Consider the following 22,654-nt stretch of genomic DNA (forward strand, 5'->3'; position numbering starts at 1 on the left):
CCTGCAGCGGGCCCCAGAGCCCACTTCACCCTCACTGAGACTCCCCTCAAGGCCTCGCCTGCCCCCCTCGGCTGCTCCAACCCTCCTTTCTCCTCAGAGGGCCAGCCCCGCCGCCATCTTGAGGGCGGTCCCAGCCGCCATCTTGCGGGCGGGCGGCCGTGGCGGCGCAGGCGCGGAGCTGCGTGTGCCCTGTGCGGCGGCGGAGCGGGAGCCATGGGGCTGGGGCAGAACTCCAGCGTGCGGGGTGGGTAGGGACACGCGTGGGGACGGGGACACGCGGGGAGAGGACACGCGTGGGGACAGCGACACGCGTGGGGATGGGGTGGGAGGAGAAGGGAGGGGGGAGGAGGGGGCGCGGCCCCGCCCCGCTGGACCCCCGCTGACAAAATGGCGGCGGGGGGGGCTCAGCGCTGGGGGGTCGCGGGTTCGTGTCACCCCTCTGCCCTCAGCGGAGCGCTGGAGGGTCCCGCCGGGCGTCCCCTCGCCGGGCGGCGATGTGGTGCTTCAGGCCCCGCAGGAGCGCTCGTCCATCCGCGGTGGTGGGCGGGTTTAGGGCAGGCACGTGGAGAAAAGGGTTTCTGGTGAGGTTACGCTTGAGGGTGGCAGGCAGGTAGCGGCTCTGTCGCGGTTACGTGTCGTAAGGCAGTGAGTTTTGTCGCGACTGTCGGGGTGGCAGGCAGGTGTGAGTCCCCCCCAGATCCGATCCGAGTGGCTCATCTTTAGCTGCTCCCGGTCTGAATCCCGTTCCTTCGGATGCTGTGAGGCACCAGAAGCGACTTCACCCCCTCGGCCGGCTGTTTTTACCTTCACGTTTTCAGTGCAGTCACTCACCCAGGCAATGCCACCCCCAGCGTGGCCTGCAGAGAGGTGGCCTTTCGCTGTGGACAGCACTGGGCGGTTCCAGTCACGTTACTGGTTCCAGTCCTATTACCCAACCGTTACCACCAATATCTGGACAATAGCAATTTTTTCATTGACAAGAAAAGAAGGAGAACAAGACTTTAAAGTTAGGAGCAACTTTGAAGACAAAGTTTTTCACATATGGAGTCATTACTCCATAGGCAACTTCCAAATACCATCAGCACTTCTTAACCAGTAGATGTAGCTTAAAAATTGCCTCTGAGGAGTGTCTCGAGCTAACTTGGGAGGGGTGCAGCTATCCTGGGTTAGTGCCAGTTTTGGGCAAGTAAAGTGATACATGTGGCAGCAAGGACTGTGTACTGCTGGTGGAGCCAAGACCGTTTCATTTTCCCCGTGTGCTTGTCAGTGCAGATGGCAAATGCATGCTCTTCCTGCTGATAAAATGTCTGAGCTCTCTGGTAGATCCTAAAAGTGCCTCTGCTGTCTATATCTGGAAACATCCAGAGTAATTTTCTGGCTGACTAGGGAGAGGAGGAAGGAAAAGCCTTGTGATCCAACCCTCTTGTTCCTTAGGATATGTCCAAAGAATGTAGAAGAAAGTAAATTCCCATTATTGGCTTCTTGCTGTTATCTTCTGATTATTTTTTTCCTTGTTGGTTTATTTCTGCCCTTCTGGGATTGTGTTCCTTGGACTTTGGTTTCTTTCTTTACCTCTGTCTTCCCTTCTTTCATTTGTGTATTAATTTTTCTGGAGTTCCAGCCAAGCCTTTTCTATTGTGTAGTGATTATAGCATTGAAGCAAATTTTCTCCCATGTTACATGGGCCTGTAGTGTCTTGTTCTGTCGTGACTTGTGACACTGTGTTTTTGTATTATACCAGAGTGAGGATTTCTTTAATAATATCTCAGATGTTGCTCTTAATCTTCTTATTTAAAACAAAAAAAAAAAAGAAGACAAAGAAACTTGACATTCTACATCAGTGTCAAGGTGCCTCTTCAAGCAGTACATGTAGGAGCTTGGCAGCAAACTGTTGAATTGGTGCTGGAGACCTCTTGAAACAGCGTTTAAAGTATTTTAAAAGTTCTGAAAACTGTTTTCTTTCACAAATGCAGTTTATGATTTAGTTCAAAAGATTAAATGGACATTTCAGCTTTTCCAAATCTATTTGTGAAACACAGTAATGGTTGACAAGATGACTTGCTACCTCGAAAACTTTGCAGGCTGATCTCATTATAAGAGAGACATTCCATTTATAAATTCAAATAATGACATTTATTGAGCCAATGCTGAAATGTAATGGATAGGCTTCTTTAAATGTTTGGATTTCATCTATTATCAGTTGATGGCATTTTCTACCTTGATGTAGCTCCAGAGAAGTGATAAGAAAAGCTAATATAGCCAAAAAAAAAAAAGACACTACATTCTATTACAAGAAAAAAATATATACTAAGTTGTTTGTCTATACACTAGCTGCCCATGTGTAGCAGATGAATCTGGGCCTCAGGAAAAGAAGTAAAGAATAAGTGAAAAATTAGATGACGGGTATTCTAAATTAACGATCTCTGCTTGCTGAGCTGACTGTGCTATGCATGGTTATGGGGTTAGAGGGGTCTGGGTTACCTGCAGATGTGCAGACACCAGCTCTTTCTGAATGTGCTGGAAGGCAGTGAATTTTAGTGCAGACCTTCCTGCTCAGCTGGTAGTCACAGAAGTGTTTTTATGGTCAGAATCTTTTACACTGATGCCCACTCTGGGCAATACCTGTGTTTTCCTGGCCATCGTTGTAGCTGCACTTCACATTTTCTGGGGAATCGCTTTGAACCTGTCAGACCCAGCCTGTCCCTGAGCTGGCTGGGTGCCTTCTGCCCTCTATAGCCCTGCTCGGCTCCTGGAAACCTGCTTGAGCAGGAAGGGGAAAGGGTGCTACAGGCTGTGGTGGTTTTCCCTGGGAGAACTTGCTGCTTCTCACAGGTTGGTTTGGGCTGTGTTGCTAAATTAACGCCGACTTTCATGGAATCACTTCTTCAACTTCACCTCCTCAGTTCTTACCCTATGCTATCACAATTAATGCATTGCTCTTGCTAGTTTGCAATGGGGAGATAAAGAAATTAGAACTCACTAGATAGGTCTAAAAAAACTGAATTCACTATATGTTCTCTGGGTCTTTTATTGTTTAAGAAGTTTTTGAGCAGGGAAACATGCTCTCAGTCATCCGATATTAAAATGCAGAAAACCATCTTTAACTTGGTCACCCTGTTATAGGGCAGGTTTGTCACTCACTTGCAGGGGAGGTGTCAGCGTATGCTGGTCTCCTCTGCTTCCTTTTACTAAGAAGACAAACTTTCAAGGATTTATGCATCTTTTTCTCTTAGTAAGACACATAGCAAGAATTCCCCATCCCTCTTCCCAAATCTTATTGGGACTACATTTCATCATACAAGTGTTTGTCTAATTCCATGTACTATTAGATCCAGACCCTTGTGAATCAGCACAGTGCGTGTTAGCTAATGCTGCCTTCTAGATGAGGAGAGAACTTGGTATGGATTTTAGTGCTGTGAGACAGAGAAGAAAACCTTGATCCTCGTAGTGGAAGTTCACAGTGGCAATACTTCATGCCTGTTGACCGTGGAGAGTCGAACAAACTAACAAGGGCTTTTTGTTTCTTACCCTTTAGGTTTAATGCAGTAATGTCTCTTGCTTGAAAGATACAGTCTGGCTTGGTGTCTTTCAAATCCCGTATGAATTCTGAAGGATAAGAGAGAAATTCCCAACTGAAGACTCTTCTAGTTCTCTTAAGTTGTGTAAATGTGCTAAAACTTTAAATTCTTTTAGATATATTTGTCTGTAGAGTCAGCCAGGCTCTTATCATACATGTGAGGACTACGTGTGTGTGTAGAAGTTGGGGATAAAAAGCAAAGAAAGCAGCTGGGTGCTGCTCTGAGAGAGATGGCCAAGGCTGTTACAGCAGTCAGAACCATTAGGCCAAAGTCCAGGGTGTTTTCATGGGGCAGAGATAAAACAGTAGAGCCACAAAAAATAGGAAAACCCCTTGCAGAAAAGCAAATTAAAATGAGCGATAAAAACTGCAAAGTTTTTAGAGATAACTAGAGGTGGGGAAAAAGTGAGGATGGAGGTGGTGGAAAGAAACTATTTTAATGGAGGTTGTATTTCAGAGAGTCAGGATAATCCAGTTAAATCTGTGTTATTGTTCTTAAATATAATCCTTTCGGATCCGTGTTCTTACCTGCACTCCTCAGTAGGGATTTAATCTAAGCTGTTTTTTGTTGCTGTTATAAAGTGGTAATATTTTAAATAACTTCCTTATTGCCAAACAGCTCGGAAATTTTTGGTTATAACATGTGTTAAAAAAAAAAGTTACTCAGTACTTATACCCTTGAGGGATCTGTTTGGGTTGTTGATGTTATATGGAAGGGACTGGGGTGAAGGAGAACTCAGATCAGTGGAAGGGAGTAAATTAGCTGGGTGAGTGTCAAGAGAAAATATTCTTGTTCTAAAATACTGCATTTCTCCCACAGAACAGAAAGGTCACTTGGAAAGACGGAGGTGTTGTCGTGAGCACAGAGACATTTACTACTTTGAGTAGCTTTAATAGAATAGAATGTTTTCCTCAAAAGCCTGACACTCTTTCTTTTTCTGCTTCTCTTCTAGTTGAATGGATTGCTGCAGTCTCCTTAGCTGCTGGAGCAGCTGCTGTTGGGTATCTAGCTTACAAAAAATTTCTCTCTAAAGACAAGTGCTGCAAAGCAATGGTGAATCTCCATATCCAGAAGGATAACCCCAAGGTAGTCCATGCATTCGATATGGAAGATCTGGGCGACAAGGCTGTGTACTGTCGCTGTTGGAGATCCAAGAAGGTAAGAGAAGAAAAAATAGTCCAGTTTTGTCGACGTGCATGCATCTTTCAATAAAACTGTTTTCAGACTGCTTCATTTAGAGGAAACTAACTTCTTTTCACCTAAGCTATTCTGCAGTGAGATGTAGTAGTAACTGAATCCTTAAAACTATGTAGATTTAGGGAGAGTGAAGTCTGCAGATCAGCGCTAATAGTGAGCAGTGTTTCTTTAGCTCTGAAGAAGCAAACAGCTTGAAAGGACAGCTGCTGTATAGAGTAATTAGTCATGAACAACAGGTTGCATTTTGCTACTGACACTCATCCAAAATCAGTGGTCTGCTGGCAGGTGAAGAAGAGCTCAGGAGCCACAGGCTGAGAGGACCTTAAATGCCTTTTACTAGAGGAATTTGGAAGCTTACTCTGTCAGAAGATTCCTTGCTGCTAGTTCGTGGTGTGAATGACCAAAACCCATCCAGAAGTCTCTTGGTATACAAGGGCTGGTGTCAAATGGTCACTTGCCATGTCTGAGCTCACCATTAAATCACACAGACAGGGAGAGTGCAGAACTGGTTTGGGAAGACCCTTACTTGCACAGATGGTGTTATTGGTGCTGCTGCTCTGTCCTGAATTATTTGTGTAGTATTTCCGTGTACCATAGATAGCTGCCTTTTGCCTCACAAATCAGTACAGCCGTGAACGGTTTCCAGCGGTGATGGAGGTAATCTAAAGAGAAGTCATTGTGGCTAAAAGCTTTTGAAGAAAGATGGACTTGATGTACCTTTGCAGCTCATAGTTATATTGGTAATCCTAAGGAAGAACCAGTGAAATCATGCTGGCATACTTTTGGAGACGATTTTTGAGAAATGAAGAGTCTATCCTGGCATCGGTCTGTCCGACTTGCTTGCCTGTGAAGTTGGCAACATCAGTTGCCTAACAGCAGTGTTTAGCATGATAACCTAGCTTTTCAATGGCACCGTAAGATCAGGTTTAAATCTGAAATAGAGATGTGAGACACTTGAAGCAACCGAGATCTCTACAGTGTGTCTGTAGCAGTTGTTCTGGGATCTGTAATAAGAGAAAGTGGCTTGTATGAGTAGCCTGGTCCGTGTACAGCTAGCACATATTTAAAAGCAGTTAAGTCAAGGTGCTTATGTGTGGAGACTGAAATAATACAAACTTTCAAAGCCAGGTAACTGAGACCAACAGCCTAGAAATCCAGTTCAATGCTAGGCTTCTCATACCTCGGAGACTGCTCCAATCGGGCTGCGCTGTGTGCGATTCTCCAGGTAATGTAACTTCGGGTTTTTGCTGCTGCCAGAGCTTCATCACCTTGAGGATAAAGCCTAGACATTTGTAGCTGTACATAGTTTAAAGCTAAGACATTACTGAGCATGTAGCAGCATCATGACTGGATTTTCTAAGTAGTCCTGTGGAGGCAGGCTTGTCATCTCTGCTCTGAATGGAAAAGCAAGGTTGTTTTTTCCCCCATGGCCACAACATGCTCCATGGACCAACTTACATACAGTATGATAGTACAATGGGGAGGTGTGTGCACTTAGATGCAGTGCTGCTGGCTGTACAGCATGCAGGTAGCTTGCACGTGTATACAAAGTCTCTGGGTTAAATCTCAACGGAGAGCCAACATCCCAGAATTGAAAGTGGCCCTGAGTGCAACCACTTCAGAGAAGAAAAATGTGGAGGAAAAAAGGCAGCTGTAAGTATCTGCAGTTGGTTGTAATGTCTGAATTCGAGTTTAACTGAGGTAAACTCAGGTTTACTCAGGTTGTACTGTAGGCAGCTCCTTCAGTGCTTCTCACCAGAAAAAAAAATCCTAAGCTGACCCTTGGTATTTACATTTTCTGCTTTCTCCTCTAGAAAACAGAAAGGGAAAATTTGCATCTGCATTTAAGGTTTGTAGGTCTTGCAATTATTCTAGTTATTGCTTGATTCTATCTTGGTTGTGTGAAATAAAAATCTGATTAATTACATTTTGCCATATATTGCAGGGTGTTGTCAGTTCAGGAACGTGCTGTCCTACTGAGGCCGCTGTAATCGGATGCTAAAAGGAAGTAGATGGCGGCTGCCTTATAATGAGCCTGTTCCTAGAACTCTGCTCTGAAAGGTCTTGTAAAGGCATTAAGGAGCTCAGTGGAAAATTTTGCAGGCACTTTTTTTCTTGTACTGATGCTTAATAACGAGGATTTTAATCAGCATGTTCTGCTTCAAAGACCGCAGTTTCCAGCATTGCTGCCTTCCCCTTGCCCTGACAGTTGACCTTGTGTGGTGGGCAGCATGGGCTTTGAGACGGTGTGCGTGCTGCTTCTCCTGCTCAGTTACTGCCAGGCAGTAGTGAAGTACAGGGAGCAGTTCTTGTCAGTTAGCCTGATCTGAGGCACTGGGCTGTTAGCAGAAGGCCCTGTGGCATTATGAGCCACGGGCTATTTCTGTGTGTGCTGACGGCGTGCGTGCACTCCAGCTGGCTCTGCGTGGTTTCTGGGAAGAAACAATTGGACAGTCCAAAACAGTTGGACGATACAAGAGTGGTTTTGGGTAGCTTAAAAAAAAATTCTCAGTTATTTGTTGACTTTTTTGCTCATTTTTTTCCTGAAATAATGTACTTCAAAGGCTTTTTTTTTTTTTTTTTTGTGCTGGCCAAAGTTCTAATGCTTAGACTACCCTTTGTTGGGAACATTTGTTTATTTTAGACATGTGGTATCTTCAGATAAGTCTGCCTTGGGATGTAGTGTTCTGTTAGAGCAGGTGGTAGGTAGGTTTTTTAATGGCCCTTTCCTATTCAGTGCTGTGGTCTGCCGGGACTTCATAGCAGTGCTTAAGCTTCGTGGAAAAACCCACTGTTGAAAGTTATCACTGCAGAAGCAAGGGTTTTGTCTTAAAACCAAACAGTAATTAGTCTAAAGTTAGAACATTTGTTTTCTTTTACATTTTTATGCTTGTGAGCTGAAGGCGGGGGATCTTAATTTGTTTATTTGTGATGACCTGCAGTCTGTGTCTTCCAGGTGGGTGTAGTCTGCAGGCTGCAGGTTGAGGAACACTGCTGCAGAGTATCAGAAGAAACAAACCTGTTCAGTGCCAAGGGAGATGAGCTGAGCTGTCCAGACCACTGCACAGCTCCCTCAGGGCTTGAGCTTTGACCACTGTTGCTATCTTGCTTTATCTTAAGCAAGGATAAACATCTTGTGTCAGGCCCAGCATCCATCTAGTTCAGTATCTGGTCTTGAAGGTGACCAAGTGGGTGCTCTGGAAGAGTGGCTGTTGTTTTGTGGTGTGTGTGTGTGTGTGGGGGGTTGTTTGTTGATTGTGTTTTTTTGTTCTTTTTTTTTGGATTAGAGATCAGCTAGCCCAGAGGATGCTGAGCAGCCCAAGTTGGTAGCTGTTAAAGACTCAGTGCCATCCAATATGAATTCCACCATTTTTGTCACCTGAAGTAGGGATGTTACTGTAGCTGGACCTTGGGCCTGCCTTCTTGGGGCATGGTGAGGTGTTTTGTGTCTGATGGAAGCTGGGGCGGTACTCCTGAGAACACCGATGGACTCTGGTGTTGCCTGGAGAGACAGCTAGCCCGGAAACACCTGGGTGGGAAGCTGATGAGAATCTCATGAACATATGTACTTGTTTGCCCTAATTTTTGCCAAGTGGCTGTCAGTACCTACTCATTGAGTCAAAAATAATTGATTGACTCAAAAGTCCCTGCATGAATCAGCTTGCATGAGTATTCTCCAAATTCGGGGGTGGTAGGGGGTGGTCTTTATTTGGAAAATTCACCTGCCATTTATAGCATGGGTTTTGACGTTTTGTAACTGTGAAAAGCAAACATCAAAAAACCCTCACCTCTTGGCCTGCCCCCACCCTACCCTACAGGCATGTGGCTTTATTTTTAGAACTCTGAGAACGTTTCTTACTCGTTTGTTGTCTTCATTATATTGCTTTCATGCAGCAATTTGAAATCTTTTATTCTAGCTAAGCCCAGATGATGGGGCATCAATTTTATTTAAGGCTATGACTGGGGCATGAACACTGGGATCAACAGCGTGTCAAAGACTGATGGTGACTATACTGTGAGGGGATATTGTGTTCTAGGGGCACAAGCTTAACGTCTGACTTTGATTCCAGCTACTTCTAAGCAAAGAAAATAGAAACCGAATGCAAAACACGGGTGTGATTTATGTCACTGTCTCTAGGGTGTCCTCTGCAGAAGGGGCACAGCCCTGAAAACTCGTCCCTGAGAGATGGTGGGGTCTGACCTAACTCTTGTTGCTTCGCAGAATGTCCTTTGGCTTTTGCAGAGGAAAAGACAGTTCCTGAGAGCAGAGTGGCTGCGAGCAGCCCAGGAGCTAGGCAGTTACAGCTGGCTGAAGGAGTCCCTTTGGGTCTTGCTTTGGCCAGGCTGTTCCAGTTTTTTAATGGAACAAACATTTCTTCACATTACTTCCTCAGTGCTACCCTTAGAAGCCCCTGATGAATAAACATGTCTTTTGGAAGTGCAGTTTATTTCCATCATCAGGTCAGAATCCTGACGTAGAATCCAGCTTGCGCAAGTGGACCTTTGTGTCGGTGAGATAAGCTAGCTCGGTTGGGATGAAGCAAAGAAGGCTTGCCACTAGCCATCTGGAGGCAGGACTAATCTCTTGGTGCGTCTCTCAAATAAGAGATGAGCCAGGGAAGCTGTCCTTTCCTTATCATATGCTGAGGAAAACCAGGAAAAAAAAAAAAAACAGGATTTGTTCCCGTTTCTTTTCCTCTCCCCACCTACCATCCGTAGCTGTGCTCAGCTCTGGCTGTTGCTCAGGAAAACAGAGTGTGGGGCAAGGTTGAGAGCAGGATTCTCCAGATAGGTTACAGTTGAAGGTCATCTCAGGCTGCATTTTCCCCGTGCTGGCCTGAGGCTGGAACACCAAATAGCGTGGAGTTGAGTTGCTTTGTTTTCATAACAAGCCCCTTGTCCACTCAGAGCTCACATGGACAGAACTAGTGTTCAGCCAAACTTCAGGGAGACCTGAAGTGCCGGTGCAGAAGTTACATTCTGCAGTCACGGTGGATTTAACGAGGAGACACTCTAATGAACTTCTCAACGTGGGTTCTTAATTCTGACTGCGGGTGTACTTTAGATGTGTTTATTCTTTCTCATTTCAGTTCCCCCTGTGCGATGGCTCGCACACAAAGCACAACGACGAAACTGGTGACAATGTCGGGCCGCTGATCATCAAGAGGAAGGAGGCGTAGAGTGGACAGTAGAAGCTACAAAATGAATGTCTGACAAATCCTCTGCTCGCTTGTGATTGGGGGGAAAAACCACAAATTCATTGTCATGTCACTGAAGACTTTCCAGTGTAGTAGATACATCAGGCTTCAGCATGTGTATTTTTTCTGGTGCTTGTCTTGTCTTAATCACTACAATGCATAAGTTACTAAATAGTCATGGTTTAATTTTTTGTCCTGTAAAGTGTGTATACCCTTTCATTGAGTATGAAACTAAAATGACGCACAGAATGTACTTGAGAAAATAGTTATTGTTATTTTCAAATACATGTGTACTACTCTGAGGCCATTCAGCAGAAAGAATATTCAGAAGGGAGATCTTAAAATTTCGGGGAGGTTTGAAAGTCATGGATCTGGATAGAGTTCTACTTAAAAGGCAGCGGCAGGAAAGAAATCATGGTGCCAAAATGCAGCTTAACCTCTTATCACGCTGCGTTTTCTGCAGATGTCCCGTTTGGCCTGTAACACTACCATTCTGCGTGGCTTCCATGAAAGAATGCACTTAAAATTGCTCTGAACAGACAATGTAAAATGCTTATAGCTAGCTGGGGCTAAAGGACAACTTCACCTTTGATTTAACAGCCATGTTGAAACTCGACCCTACTACCATATGGTGTGGAAAACATACTACTGGAACAGCAGACCTGTGTGTAGAGTAGGATTAGATGGTCTCTGTGAGAGCTTTGGTAACAGACGAGTGGAAGGACACGAAGTGCTCAGAGTGGTGGGCAGGGGTGGCCAGATTTTTTATTTTTTTTTTTGCTGCTAAAAGGCCTTAGTTTCACTTGCACTCTCTAGCAGTGAGTGGAGCTAATCTCCCCAGACCACATGACAGGGAGGCTATGCTGATTTATCCCAGAAGCTAAAATAAAAACTAACCCCCCACCCACTGTTACTGTCTGCTTCATCATTGCTCCAGCTGCTTGCGGAGGACTCTTCCTCCTCCTGCAGAGGGAGCAGGCACACCTTTACTAAGTGCCCTTAGGCTCAATGTGTCTTAAATAGCTCCTGCCTTCCTGGGCTAACTGCTAATGTGGATCAGCTAATTTTACCAAAAGAACAGACATGGACAGGCTTTGGTGGCAGCTAGAAACATAGGGAAAAGGAAGGACGAGACGAGAACTCATCCTCCTTTTGTATGGCACTTGTCTGCTTCATCTGACACAGTTGCATTAATGACTGTAATGTTGGTTTCCTTAAATAACTTTTGATTTATCAGTGTGCAAATTACTACAAAGCAAAACCCAAAGAATGTGGTGGCAGAGGGCAGTTTTGTATTAAACCTGGTCCACTAGCATAATTGCAGCTTGTGTGATGTCCAGTGTCCAGAGGGAGAGACTACCTCAGAGCTAGAGAAAAGGCCTCGTCAAGAAGCTGAAATTTTAACCTGGACCCCTTAAAGATTCTTCCAGATGATTGGGGCGATAGAGGTTTTATTTTTGTTAAGGGTGTGGTTGGTACAGCTGGTTAAAACTGAAAACATTTTGCATATTCTCAATGTGAGACTTTCAGAGGCTGAGGTCTTAGCTGAGCGGTTTGAACTTGGGCAGAAGGCACAGCAAGTAGAGAATGTGGCACAGAAGTAAAGGAAAGTTGTGTGCAGGTGGAGTGCAGCGCAGGGGGCAACTACTGTCTGGGAGAGACCTCTACTTGCAAGAAGTTGCAGTCAAATATATTTAGTCTCATCTTCTTCCTGTCATGACCGTAAAGGTACTTGATATTTTTTACTTGGCCAAGTACTGATGCACATGGAAAGTTGTTTTAATCTTAAATTATCAAACACATTTGTTTTATCCAAAACAAAGTTATTTCTGTACTACTAGAATATGGCACTGGATATTTCTGTATTTTTGTCAAATACACATTTGAGTTCATCTTAACCTCAAGGCTGTGTTGTCTGTGTTCTCGTCAGTGTGCTGTTTCTTTTTGGGGAGAATTGCACCGCAAGTCATGCTGCTGTAATCATAAACCTGTGTCTGGGTTGGGTTTTCCTTCTGAGACTTCTTTTCCTGGTAGCAGCAAAGTCCAGCTGCTCTTGAATAAAAGTTCCATGAAAACTACAGTCGTGTTTTAAGAGATGAAGTCACGAAGTCTCAGACGAATCTCCTGAGTCCTGGAGTTTGCTTGTAAAACATTTCTGGGTGCTTGAGTATCAGAGAAGAGGGTTTCGTGAGAAGCTCTTCTTCCCAAGAGGAGAGGATGCAGAAGCAGAGTCTTTGCCGGTTTACATCCTGGTGAGTTTGTGTTGGAGAAGTGTCACACTTAAAAATGTTGACATGAAGAAGAGTTTATTTCAGTGCACATACAGTTTTCTCTGCTGTACCTAAAAAAAAGTTCCTGCTACTTGCATGCGTGATCTGTTTATAGTGAAAACAGGTAACCTGAATGTGAGTAAGCAAACTTGCCAGTAGTCTTAATGAGCACCACAAAATACTTTTATTTTTCTGCCTCATTACTAGAATAGGTTATAGTCGTATGACTGAGTGCTTGCCTGATCTAGTGTTCTCTGAAATCTGTTACTCAGTGATTTCCTCAAATAACCTCTAGAAGGGGAGGTGAATTGGTTAGATCTTTGCCAGGTTTAAACTATCAAGAAATTCTGCAAATGTGCATCTTCACATTAGATTGAAACAAGATTGTGGTACAAGTCCTTCATAGTGAAAGTAGTGAAGGATCCTTCTCCTAGAGTATTTTTCTGTTCGACATGATTACTTTTCAATGGAAGGTGAAACAAATAAAAATACTGATTTTGCAGCAGCCAAGTCTCACTCACCAAAAGAGTCTGCATGTCAAATACCAAAGTGTTGCTGGAATTGCTGGTGTTGAGGAGGAGGCAGCTGTGGGTTATAGAGTATTTTCTGCATGCTCAATTTGCACACCATTAATCTAATGGGTAATTTCCAGCGGCGGAGGCCAGCGCTGCAATCACACGCTCTCCCGCTAGGAGGAAACAAACGCTGTGCAATTGGCAAGGCTCGACGTGGAGAATGCTGTTCTGGAGGGGTTTTTATAATTGCATCTGTTTATGTCTGTTTTTTCAGCAGCTTGCTGCCTGTCTGAGCCCAGGTGTCTAAGAGTGCTGCAGAAACAAGCTTGGCACAAAGCACCTTTTCATTCGCGGAGGCTCATGGGGTTTGAATCCAGGAACTGGTTGTTATCACCAGTTCCCCAACAGCCAGCAGCAGAGCTGACCACAGACCCTCCTGAAATCTTTGGGATACCCTAGCGTTTTGGGCCTTTTTCTGGGGCCGTCGGGGCAGCCTGCAGCAGAAGTTGGGGTCTGTGAAATTTATGTTACAGAATTGCATAGCAGTTGCATGGGGATTTTCCTTTGAAGTGTGATACAGCCAGCTAAAGACGTCGAAATGTGAGTCAGTGCTGTATCATCGTTGCTCACTGCGCTAACGGAAGAACATCTTATAATAGCAGGAAGGGTAACGCTGTAGGCGTGAAACCAAACATTAGTACGGCAAAAAAAACTTGTCAGCTGGCTTCTCTTTCCCCAACCTGAGCACACAGGTCTTGGCTTTTGTTTGAGCTCCTGAAGCTGCCTTCAAGGCTGATAAAACCCACCCAGGGCCCTGGCTGGCTTGGGCAGGAGGGCGTGCTGTCCCTGTGGCACGTCGGTGGTGAGGTTGGGCCCCAGCACGGCTGCCACCAGCCTGAGTTCATCGGGGCTCAGCATCGCTATTTCGGGCCGGTCAGACACATCCCACGGACCTGCTGAGAAGACCAAATGCCTCCTCAGTTGTCACTGCAGATACTGATACTGTCAGATACTACAAACACTGTCATGTATTAAGTCGAGCAGCTTTGGATAACCATTCCCCAAAAAGTTTTGTGCACTCAGGCTTACTCTGCTGTCTTTTCCCTGTGTCAGCGTGACTCTTCTGCACCATCAGGAGAACGACCATTTTCCTAGAGCCATCATTAATGTAGGATGGGTATCAGGGCTGCTGCTAATGCAGCGAGGAGCAAGCTAGAGAAGATTTAATGCCACATAACATTGCTGGGTGGTATCAATGGGATAAATCAAAGGACAGAAGACAATGTGTTGCACTTCATTATCCCTCTTAATAGGGTGAAGGGTAAGATGTACAAAGTGACTCTTCGTTAGCTCCAGAGATGAGGCAAATTTGTTTTCCAAAATCTTTCCCTTGGAGCCTGCGGGGTTATGTGCCTTGAGCAGACCTCTGCTAGTTACCGTGTGTTCCCTCCTCAGCTGTTTGTGAAATGCTGCAGTACTGCACAGAAAGCAGCATATGCTTACACCATGGGTCCCCCGTTAGCAGGCCAATGTTCGTGCATGCCTACCTTTGTAAAGTGTTTAATTAGTTGTGCAATTATAATAAATAGGAGTGTTTACCTGTATTCTTCCTGAAGATGGTAAAGCTGCAGCAGGCTTATGTCATTGCAGCACAGGGGAATTCGGTCCACCTCGCTCACCTACGGTTTGGACACATTTATACACACACACACACAAAAAAAAGTGCCTTCTGCTCTCCAGGAGAAGCCTGTGCGTAGAAGTGGAGCTTCCTGAGCACACCAGAAATTACAGCTCCGATGTGTGAAGCATTCAAAATTCAGCATTCTGCAAAGATCCGCTCAGTAGCTGGAATGTTTGCGCCGTTCAGTCAAGTCAGCTGGCAACAGGAACGCAGCAAAATGAATGATAAGGTCACTGACTGCGTAACTTTTCTCAAATACTTTTCTGCAGCTGGCAAATATAACCATACATGGATAAAATGTGGTCAAGACGCACTGTCTGTTCACAGCCAGGACTCTTGCTCTAGACTTGAGTACCAAAACAACGGCCAGAACTGACTTACGCTTCAGTAATTATTGAATTTGTTGCTCTTTTTAAACAGTGTGATCTTGCTCTTTCCGTCTCTTCTTGGCTCCAACATCTGTGCAGGTTAAATTACTTTTTAAGGGTTGAAATTCTTTTGCTTTGCAGACAAAGTTCAGGCAAAAAATACCGTTTAGTAGAAGAGACCTATTTTTTAAATGCCACTTGGCAGTGGGTTTAGTCAATAAATAGGTGTTTAATTTTACAGCACATGGAGGCAATGTAACTAGCCTCTAGGGAAAGACAAAGAGGCATTTTAAATAAACCTCTTGGCATGTTAATCATCTTAAACCAAGAACCAGGTTTATCTTAAAGCATTAGGATGTGACTGGTAAAATGCCATCATGCATTTGTAAAACCTGAGCAATGCTCTGGTAGAGATACAAGACTGTACTCATAAAATCTTTGTTTAGAAAGGCAAAGGGAGTAGTCTTTAGCTACCTGCAATCCACAAGACCAGGTGACAGTACTAAAGACATTGCTCTTATGCCACTGTTTCAGAACTAAGTGTAACTTGTTGCCCCAAGATGTCTAAGTTACACGTCTCTCCTGGCTGTTTTCTGGGGCTGGAGGCAGCAAAACCAAGTTTCCACGAATCACGGTGTAATTCCATCTTCTGCATTGATTAAGTAATGGTACGTTCTATCCTCCACAAGAGACCAGGCATGCAAGCCGGACTCAGTACACGGCATGCTGGGGCTATGCAAAGCAGCTCAATGATGCCTTTTGTCTTTCTCAACGCTCTTCCTGATGTTGCCCAACATTTTGTTGGCTGGTTTTGGCTGCAGATGCACGCTGAGCTGATGATCTCAGACAACTGTCAACAGTGACTTGAGGATCTCTTTCCTGGGCAGTGACAGCCAGTTCCAGGTTCAGCTTTGGCGTGGATTATTTTCCTTTACACGTGTTATCTTAGGCTGATCCATGCAGAAGCTCCTGTGCCAACGTTGTGCCTTCCATTGGACTGCCCCGAGGTCAGGAGCATCCGCAGACCTGACGATTTCGTGCACACTTCCTTCTGCAGGTCATGAATGAAGATGATGAATAAAACTGATCTCAGTACCCACCCTCTGCTGCCTCCTCTCCACCCTTCTATTTGCTGCCTGGCCTTTAACCTCCTTTCAGTCCAAAAATGAACCCTTCCTCCAAATCCAGTGCTTGGTTTATTTAATGATACATAAAAAAAAAAAAAAAGTCCACTAACTTTGAGGAAGAAAGAAACTATTGAAATTAGCCTCCTATCTTTACTGTCCTTGTAGCTTTCTAATACAAAACAGACTTCCAAAATGTAAAGCTGCAGCTCAGTTTGTAGAAGAAGTGATCCGGAAAATGCACAACGAATTAACCTCAAAATAAATTTTTTAAAGGTTCTTTATTATCTCCGGAGAGTGTAGGTTGTTGTTTGACAATGTCGCTCTGTTTTCACACTGGAAAACCCCAGGCGTACCTGGTTGCTAGGGCGGAGAGTAATGTCAGAGAGGTTGCATCAGTCACGGCCAAGTAAAATATTAATCAGAGAGGCTCCTGTTGTGGGACCCGATGCTTAAGTGAAAAGGCAATGGCTGGGAAAGAAAATGGGATAGCGCAGTGAGCTTTAGAGCTACAACAGGTGAAGGTAACTGAGATTTTAGAACAAAAAAGCGTAGAACTACTGTGAATTTACTAAACAATTAAAAACCTCAAGCTATTTTAAGAGGGTGTGATACAGCAGTGCCTCTGCTGTGGAATGGAGAGAAGAAAGCAATGTGGCTACAACCTTCACACTGCTGCAATTTCTACCGTACGCCGTATGAGCAGGATGGGCCCTCCTGCTCACAGAAGCACCACTGCAGATGCTCTCGTCTGTCCACAGAAGTGCTGGTTTTGTTGATTAACATTTCTTATCAGGACCGTGTATTTGGTCCTTGTCGCCTCTGCTGCAATCTACTTGGTGGCCAGAAGCTACGCAAGCGCGGCCGCGCGCTGCAGGAAGTGGCTCTGTGGGCAGCAGGATTCGCTTCTCTCACTCAGACCCCGCCACGAAGACGGGTCCCTGGCAGAGGAGCGGTGTTTTTGGCAAAACGGAGGACAAGCAGCACTGAAACACGCTAAGGGTTGGTGAAAAACCTGGCGGTGCCCCTTGTCAGCACACCTCTAGAGCACAAGCATTTTGGCCAAAATCCAGCTGCTCTGAAGTGTTTACCTAATGTCCCCCCGCTCTTCCACTGAAGTGTGAGCTTATTTCCTGTACTAAACTACCGTACGTCTTGCGGTTAGTTATTAACTAGCTGTTCTCTTTGAAAAAGGGCTTTATTTCAGCAGAAAGTGATTCTCTGGTAATCCTTACTCAGTTTGGGGGAGCTTTGCAGCCTGCTGGCAAGACACCCTCTTGCAGTGTGCAGCAGTTTCTGCAAAATAAATGCATGCGTAATACTTTCTAGGCATCAGTGGTATTTATGTCTTGGTCAGGCTGACTGAGGTAAGATTGTTTTTCAGCAGAAGAGAGAAGGAGTAATCCAGAATTAAGCATATTTTTGCCAAATGCATTTGGTTGGTGGTGGATTCCCAATTGCCTGCCCGTTCTGTAGGAGCTGTTTGCCGCCCCTTTCGCTTTCTCTTTGAGTGCAATTGCACAGCCCTGAGCCGAGAAGTTTCCTTGGGAATCTTGCTGGTCGGTTCAGCTTTCGACGCAAGCTCTTACAAAATCACACTCTGGAGAAATTCATTATTTATCTTTTCCGGTACTCTCCCGGTTTCACTTGTTTTATTTTAGGATAAGCTCCCAGATAAGATTAGTGAACTCCATGTGCAGAAGTGTGAGGGTGGAATGAGTGAGAGAAAGATAGAGTCCCACGTCACTTGATTTCTATATGCATAAATCTGACTAAAGCAAATACCAGGAAAAAGGAAATAGTCCGTGTTTACTTATTCCAATTACTCATGCTTTTGTATTTCTTTCAATCCCCTCCAGGTCCACTTCTGTTAGCTCTAAGGATATCTAGAAACTATTTGTTCAGGACTAGGTATTTGAAGAGCTTTTCAATTTCATTTTTTTAGCCTTTTAATGCTCTTTTTTTTCCAATAAGATTTCAAGCTCAGGTAGATGGCACTGGTTCAAGTCTGAAATGACATCTGTGTTTTTTCTCTGTACATTTAGATCCTGATCAGCCAAAGTGTCTCACACCTCTGCAGGAAAAAATCTTTCTGGAGGCTCAGGTCGGCATCCGAACTTTATGGCAGCTGCTGCCGAGACTGGGGGTGTTCTTTCCGCCAGACATGTACCTCTTGTGCTTCTTTTTCACAGTAATTTTTTGGTGCAAGGGCTGACCAAGCTGTGGAGTTTCTCTCCTGCGTCAGCATCCCTGTGGATAAATCCAGCGTTGGGGAACTGAAGATGGGAGTTTGCACTTGCAACCATCCGACTCCTTGTCTTTATGGCTGGACACTACTACCTGATGAGAACTGGACATTTAGGAGGGAGAAATGTAACTTTCCTGTCAAGTTTTGCTCCTTCAGAAAGGATCCTGCTTTTTTAGTCAATTAAGTCAGTGAAATAAGTTGTTCCATGGGACTAATGAAACTGGATTTTCACAAATCTATACTCCATCCTCTTTCCTCTCACTCACCCTTCACCAATAACCTCGCTTCCCCTGTGACTTTTCCGTTCCTCCGACACTGTAATTTCCCCAGTAAATCCCCTCAATAACCATGAAGGTCTACCAGCTACCTGTCACATCTCCCAATCACGGGATGGGGAAGAGGGTGCACATAATACCTGAGCTCACCGTGCCACCCTTCCTCTAACACCTGTGCTGATTTCCTCTACATCAGCCAATTTTTATAAAATCTGTGGGAATGCTGTATATCTGTTTCCATCTCTGGCCTTGTATTCCCATTTGTGTGTCCTACTAATGCAAAACAAGATACGGATGGATACGGCTTCATTTTCCATCTTGTTTTCCCATTCCTATGTCCTACTAATGCTAAACACGACTTGATACTGATGGATATGGCCGCAAAATCGACATTGGTAGTAAAAATTGTCATTGGTAGTAGGGTGATGGTTGGACCTAATGATCTTGAAGGTCTTTTCCAACCTTAATGATTCTATAAAAAGTGCAGGAATGGTATTTGCAGAGTTCATTTTATTTTATAAAGGAAACAAATGGGAGAAGGAAAAGCAGGAATTGCAGGGTGGCAAATAGGGCTGATACATGCCCTAGTGAAACAAGTGGTAATACGGTCTCAGGCTGAGGGGTGCTGTGAGCAAACTCAGGGCTTCACCTTCCCCTTGGGGGCAAAATTCAGATTAGAGATTAATCCCTTAGCCAGTCCTGATCTGGTGTGAGACCAGGTGCGCCCGGCTCAACTCGGAGACAAGCAGTTCTGCGCTCGATAAGCCATTTTAAAGGCCCTTATCCACTTGAGAGGCCTGATACTCTTTGTGCGCTCCGTTCTGTCACCGCTGCTCCGAGGGGCAGACAACAAACCCCTCAGCGCCCGGGGCCGCGGCGGGCCGGGCCGCCAGCAACCCCTGACGGGGAACCGGGCCCCGAGGCCTCCCCCGGCCGCCACCACCACACGGCGGCGACCCCTGGCGGCCCCGGGCCGGGGCGGAGCGGGGCGGCGGGGCCGGGGCGGAGCGGGGCGGCGCCGGGGCCGCTCGCTGCCTCAGCGCCGGGGGTGGGCGGCGCGGTGCGGCGCGGCGGGCTGCGGGGTGATGGAGCCGCGGGCCCTCGCCCCGCCACGCAGCGCCCGCTGAGGCCCGGCCGCCGCCACCGCCATCGTCCCCGGGGAAATGGCCACCGAGCCCCCGCGGCCAGCGGAGGAGGCCGAGGCCCAGCCGCCGCTCGGCGCCGCCCCGGGCCCGGCGGCGGCTGTGGAGGGCGGCGGGCGGCGGCGGGGGCTGAACGGCTGCGTGCCGCTGTCGCACCAGGTGGCCGGGCACATGTACGGCAAGGATAAAGGCGGTGAGCGGCGGCCGGCCGGGACGGGAGGCGGAGGGGGGACCGAGGTGGCGGCCCCCGGCCCGGGGAGGAGACGGGAGCCGTTGTGTAACCGGGGAAGCGGCTGCACGGCGGTGCTGAGGGGAAGGCGGGCTCGCCGGGCTCCTGCCAGCCGCCCCTGGCCCGGCTTCGCCTCCGCAGCCGCCTCAAAGGGGGGGGACTGAGGTGGCGGCACGCTGGGAGGCTGGGTGTGTGCCCCCGAGGGTGCTGTGGCTGAGGTGGTTCCCGTGTGGATGAGGACCAGAGGCGTTTACCTGCTTCCAGACGCTGCTCTGCAAGTGCCTGTTGTAGGTTTAGAAGAGAAGGGATAACTTCCTAGTTGCTTGCTTATCTGACGACAGGAGCAAGCCCAAAACATCAGCTAATAATGTCTGGTGATATTGGTGTAGGACTGTGGGTGTCTGAAGAGATCGTAAAGATCCTCTACCTCCTTATGGTGAGGATGTAGCATTCTTGAAGCTCCTCCCCCAGCCTTTAATTTTTATTTTAATTTCAGGTTGAGGACTGAGGTCTTCTGATAAAGGTTCCTTTCAGTGTAGGCAGCGGTCAGTGCCTTGCGAGTGGCCTCAGTAAAGCTAACATTGCTAAAGGTTATTATTATTACCCTTCCAAGTCATCAAATTTGGTATAACGCCTGCCTCTGAGCTGAGCGTGAGGTACACATCCATTCAGTTTTCATGGTGACCTTCTAGAATAGCTGTAAGGAGTACGTGCTGTTACGCTGCCTTTGAACCCTGTCCGTAGGAGCTGCCCCTGCTGAACAGGCCGAAGACTGAACCTCATAACCCCTTCAGCCATCAGTAGATGGAATTGCAACACTAATGGCACCGTGACTTTGTCCTATCTGTAGCTCATGTTCATGGCATGTCTTCCTGCTGATTATCTCCACAGCAGAGTAATTCTTGCCTGCTGTCCCTGCTGCCACTGAGGCAATAAAACGTCGAGGGGGCACGTTGGGTCCTTGGGGCTGTACGTCGGCCTCGTTGCTCGTGTTTTGTGATATGGGGTGGGGTCAGGCAAGAAAGGCTCACCTTCAGGGAGAGTCTCACCTTTGGCACGTCAGTTGTTATCAGAGTTCCATCAACTGAATCTTTGTCACCTGGGTGATACACCATCTCTCTTGTGGGTGCTGATCAAACGGATTAGGTAATGCCAGATCCATTAGAGCGAAGGAGCAGGACTAACACTTACTTGCAAGGGGTACCGCCGCTGTTGATCTCCTCTTAGAAACTTGAGTTTTACCTTTAAGTGAAGACTGAAGCTGCTCTGTGCTACTCACAGTTCTATAATTTTTGTAACTGAATCTTCTCATTTTATTTCTTTACAGATATTGTTTGTAGGAGTACAGGCAGTTGAGATGCTAAAGATACAGGGTCATGTATAATTCTGCAGTGCTGCTTGCCATGGTGTCTTTGTTATGAAGCGAGTGGCCGGATGTGTGGATATATGTAGTTACTAATAGCTCTGGTAAGGAATATCACAGACAATATGTGCGCCAAAATCTGTGATAATTTTAAGTCTGTGTGAGGAGACCAGCATGTCTTGTACCTTCTCCATTGCCGTTTCTGCATTTTCCTACAGTAGTCACCCTTCCTGCTGTTTTCCGTTCTACCCTTTCCTACCTCATTAAACCTTGAGCATTTTAAAAGCCTAAAATTATAAAAGCAGTACTTCTTTTTATGTGGATGCCTCTGTTGCTATGCACAAAACATAGCAAATGCACCTTGAAGGATGTACCCTGCTGGTGTTAGTGTCTGAGCTGTCTGCTGATTCAAGCTCAGAACCTTCCTTGTTCTGCCAAGCTTCCTCCTGCATGTTGCTGCTGTCCTCTGGGCTTGACTTCCCTTCTGTGCCCACATACAGACATAGAAAGGACTTGAAGTAATTTATTTATTTTTTTGTTAAAGTGCACATTAAAATGTCTTTGTCACCAGCTTCTCTTCCTTCCTAATAACCTTTCCCTTTTCCCTTTGCTTCCTGTGGCTGTCACTGCTGTGCGAAGACAGGGCTCTAGCAGTCTCCTTGCACGGACACGTATCACTCTGGCATTTGGGCGCTGGGTTTGACCTTTTGGTGAATGCTCTGTTCAATAGCGCTTTCCCCCAAAGACAGTAAATCGTGTAGTAAGGCTGTGGCCTTGGGTTGTGGCTTTTCTCCATGGGCGGGTAGAAAGAGACAGGAGCTGAGGAGATACACTACTTTTTAAAGTGTGTTTGTGCAAAATGGGTGAAGCACGTGGATTGAATTTTTTTTAAAACGCACATACATCTATATTGGTTATGTTTGCTGTAGATAAGAGCTTCAGTATGCTAGCAAACTTTGCATGCAAAGCCACAGATAAACGTTTTTGAGATATTTCAGAATTTTAATTTTGGTATGGTTCTGCTGCTCATTCAGAAACACTAAATTGCTAATTCATTTATTAAAACAAAGCCTCTCCCTGTGCATGCAGGAAAAAAAAAAAGCAGGAATCCTGAAACAAAGCCATGACGAATGTCCTAATGTTAGTATGATCTGCAGGTGATGGTATCTCATGTGGTAGATCAGGAGAAGCTTGTGGAGTGTTCATCTTTATGGTGAGTGCTAAAACACGAGTCCTTGGTTTCCAGCCTGCCTTTGTCACAGATGCAGGGTAGGTGCTCTGTTCTGTCAAGAAATACGGAGTATGAGGGGATTCAGACAACATCAGGCTCTTCAAATAATAAATCTTGTCATCCATCTTGATCCACAGTGTGGTGTTCTGGTGGAAAGTACTTACTGTAACTTGTCGTGAAAGCCCAGGTTTCAGCCCAGTAGCATATGGGTTCTGCCTGTAGGAATGTTTGCCTG

General features: G+C 45.9%; 2 protein-coding genes and 1 long non-coding RNA gene across 4 annotated transcripts in view; all 3 read left to right on the forward strand.

Moving 5' to 3' along the window:
- Positions 1-87: 87 nt before the first annotated feature.
- CISD1 (CDGSH iron sulfur domain 1) lies at positions 88-11,871 on the forward strand. 2 transcript variants are annotated; one of them, XM_080598427.1, is made up of 3 exons: positions 88-244; positions 4,531-4,736; positions 9,866-11,871. In XM_080598427.1, exons 1-3 carry the CDS (start codon positions 214-216, stop codon positions 9,953-9,955), a joined length of 327 nt encoding a protein of 108 aa, XP_080454553.1. In that variant the 5' UTR covers positions 88-213; the 3' UTR covers positions 9,956-11,871. The 2 variants fall into 2 exon arrangements, with proteins under 2 accessions (XP_080454553.1, XP_080454554.1); XM_080598428.1 differs by lacking the exon at positions 88-244 and adding an exon at positions 431-558.
- Positions 11,872-19,483: 7,612 nt separating this feature from the next.
- The window catches only part of IPMK (inositol polyphosphate multikinase), a 40,915-nt gene continuing 37,744 nt past the window's right edge, over positions 19,484-22,654 (forward strand). Inside the window, exon 1 of the mRNA XM_080598475.1 lies at positions 19,484-19,789. Within this exon, the coding sequence (XP_080454601.1) occupies positions 19,618-19,789 (172 nt within the window). The 5' untranslated portion in view covers positions 19,484-19,617. The remainder of the gene's footprint in view (positions 19,790-22,654) is intronic.
- On the forward strand, positions 19,797-21,296 carry LOC308197646. The gene is made up of 2 exons (XR_013953190.1): positions 19,797-21,025; positions 21,153-21,296. It is a non-coding gene; the product is annotated as an uncharacterized lncRNA (long non-coding RNA).

Source organism: Anser brachyrhynchus (assembly GCF_964034855.1).
Source record: "Anser brachyrhynchus genome assembly, chromosome: 6".
NCBI lineage: Eukaryota > Metazoa > Chordata > Aves > Anseriformes > Anatidae > Anser > Anser brachyrhynchus.

Bases quoted from the DNA above. Each gene is read 5' to 3' on its own strand.
- CISD1 (XM_080598428.1), top strand. From the start codon at position 495: ATGTGGTGCTTCAGGCCCCGCAGGAGCGCTCGTCCATCCGCGGTGGTG. The intron at 559-4,530 runs GCACGTGGAGAA...CTTCTCTTCTAG, and splicing joins GGTGGGCGGGTTTAGGGCAG to TTGAATGGATTGCTGCAGTC. The intron at 4,737-9,865 runs GTAAGAGAAGAA...TTCTCATTTCAG, and splicing joins GCTGTTGGAGATCCAAGAAG to TTCCCCCTGTGCGATGGCTC.